Consider the following 2,681-nt stretch of genomic DNA (forward strand, 5'->3'; position numbering starts at 1 on the left):
GCCAAAGACATTTCTATTAAATAGATGCATATATTTGTGATCCAAATGTGATCAGTGATTGTTGCCTTTGAATTAGATGAATGAGTTATATATTTAGGGGTACAATGTCTGTAAAGCTTTGTAAGAAAGGATGGTTCAAGGGAGAAAGGAGTCCACACCTTGTCTTTTACAGTGCAAATGACTTGAGAGCTTCCTGGAATGAAAAAGTGAAAATATAATAAGACTAAAAATAAACAGGCATGTCCCTGTAGGACAGTTGGAATGCATGCTTAACAAGTGAGAAGTAAATTACTTGTTAAAGTTCTCTCAGGTTTAATAACACAGTGTGGTATCAATACAAATAAGGAATGTGATTTAATCTGCTTGTGTCTCTTTAATGCTAAAGCATGTTGCCCATAGACATGAGGAAGAGAACAGATCCTTTTGTTTTTAATATGTGTCAGTAGAGCAATTTACTCTCTTTTTTTGGTCTCATCTGATGTAGAGAATACATTAATTCTTCAAAGCTATGTGTTACCCTGTTTAACAAGAGGAATTCTCTAACTCTTGCTTTGATTTAACACACAAGGTTAAGAAGCTGAAGAGGGAACTCTCTCAGATGAAGCAAGAGCTGCTGTACAAAGAACAGGGCTTTGAAACACTGCAACAGTGAGTAAAAGAGAATAGTTGAAACTGACTTAATTCAGTCTCCTGATTTCTTTTTTTTTTTTTTTTTTTTATGGGGCACTGAAGTGTGTTTTAATTGAATCCATCTTATGTGAGAAAATTATTAGGGGAAAAAAAATATAATCTAATAACTGTTTTTTTGTAGTTAGGAAACCGGAAATCTGTAAAAATGGCAAACCTATTGTGCAAGTGTTAACATGAGAAGTTCCCCCTCCCATTTTTTTTTTCCATGAGATAGCTTGTGTTGCAAAGCGACAGAAAGAAGGGCAGTGGTTAAGGGTCCTAAGGAAAATGTAGCTGCTTTGTGTGTCCTGTTTAAAAAAAAAATTTAAAAAAAAATTTTTAAACAAGTAATTAGGTCTGTCTTTCCTCTGTTCCCACCTCTGAGCTGAAAAGAGAGGGAAAGGGGGTGGGGGGAGAGAGAGAGAGAGAGCGGGGACACTGCTGTTCTCAGAGGTATAAATGGTGCATAACTGTGCAGGGTTTGAAATGAGTCACAGTTTGAGGATTAGAGACCTGACTTTCTTTGTTCCAGTTGCTGGATGCCTGGTGTCTAAAGGGCTGATGCAAATGAGCATTCTGGATATTTAACAATTGGATTATTAGGGAATGAATTTTTTTCAGTCTGAAGACTCCCTGCTGCTCCTGACTTACAAAGTTGGGCCCTAAAACATTAAACGTTACTGGAACTGTCACCACAGAGAACGTGCTGCAGAGGAAACCTTGCTAACAAGCATGTTTTCTTGACTAATGTGAACAGAAATTTATTAATGCTAGTAATTTTCTGTATAGTGGTATGTACCCATGCATTAAGGATACATTTACACAGTAAAATGCTGAACTGTGTGCTCTTAGTGCACTAGTTCCAGTCGCAGAAGCAGTGTTGCAGCATTAACGTAATATTGTTTGGATTCATTTACCCTTTTTCTCAGGACCTCCTGTGTATGGCAGTGTACTGTCAGATAAGTAATAATCTCTATCCTGGAGAGCTTGCAGTATATATAGGGAAGATAGACAAAAGGTGGGAAAAGGGAAGTGCATTTCCATCTTCCAGGTAGAGTACTAAAATGCAGAGAAGTGATTTGCAAAGGGTGACAGAGCGTCTGTGCTTGGAACTGAAAGACTGGGGTTCAGTTCCCAGTTTAAGCAAAACATTGTAGGCTATTGCCTGTCTATTTTAATAGATCAGTTCTATACAGCAGGATTTTTTATTAAGTGGGAGAAAAAAAATCTGGTCTAGGAAGTGACCAGTCATAACTAGAAACTTGTCAAAATGGACAAAAAATATTTTTCTGGTATGAAGAGTTGGAAGTCAATTGGGAACTGAAAACCCTCAGCACCTTAGGAGGCTGCCAGTCAAGTCTCTGTCCTCCTTCATGTTGACTAAAACAGAAATGTAAGATTTGTTTGTTATTTAAATATATAAAGGCTAGCGAGGAGTGAAGGGAGAAAAGGATAGTTGATTGAATTTGTTTAGCCATAAATCTGATTTCATTTGAAGCAAAATTTAGAAGAAGAAAGACGTATTGATTCTAAAGCTTAAGGTAATAAAAACTCATGCTGCTGTCCCAGGATTAAAGGTTAGCCAATCATGCTGGTTTTATTATATTAATTCAACAATGAAGTATTGTTTTAGAGCAGCTTGCTCACAAGCCATTTTGATAGGAATCCAAAGCATGTTTCAGAAACTGTCAACAGCATTCCACAGAAACACAATGGACATTTGTTTTTAAAATTCAGTCAGCCACTTTCAAACAGTACTAATCCCATTAATTTAAAACAGGAAGATGGAATATCTTGTATGTCAGCGATCCTTCTTGTCCATCTTAATTATATACAGAATAAAGCAGTTGTGATTTGAATGTGGCACATCGTATTACTAGGCAGCATGTGGTGTATTGCCCAACTGTTCATTCATGATCCCAATTGTTGGCATATCCTGTATCTATTTGACCTTAGCAACTTGATAAGTTACTAAAAATTGAGTGTTGTCAGACAGTAAGTAAGTGCCTACC

At 36.9% G+C, this 2,681-nt stretch overlaps 1 protein-coding gene across 1 annotated transcript in view; it reads left to right on the forward strand.

The window, feature by feature from the left end:
• The window catches only part of WWC2 (WW and C2 domain containing 2), a gene marked incomplete at its 5' end in the record, with an annotated part of 56,820 nt that overhangs the window by 18,805 nt on the left and 35,334 nt on the right, over window positions 1-2,681 (forward strand). Inside the window, one exon of the mRNA XM_010177974.2 lies at window positions 569-648. Coding sequence (XP_010176276.2) covers window positions 569-648 — 80 coding nt within the window. The remainder of the gene's footprint in view (window positions 1-568; window positions 649-2,681) is intronic.

Source organism: Antrostomus carolinensis, unplaced genomic scaffold (genome assembly GCF_000700745.2).
Source record: "Antrostomus carolinensis isolate BGI_N321 unplaced genomic scaffold, ASM70074v2 scaffold26891, whole genome shotgun sequence".
In the NCBI taxonomy this organism is placed as follows: domain Eukaryota; kingdom Metazoa; phylum Chordata; class Aves; order Caprimulgiformes; family Caprimulgidae; genus Antrostomus; species Antrostomus carolinensis.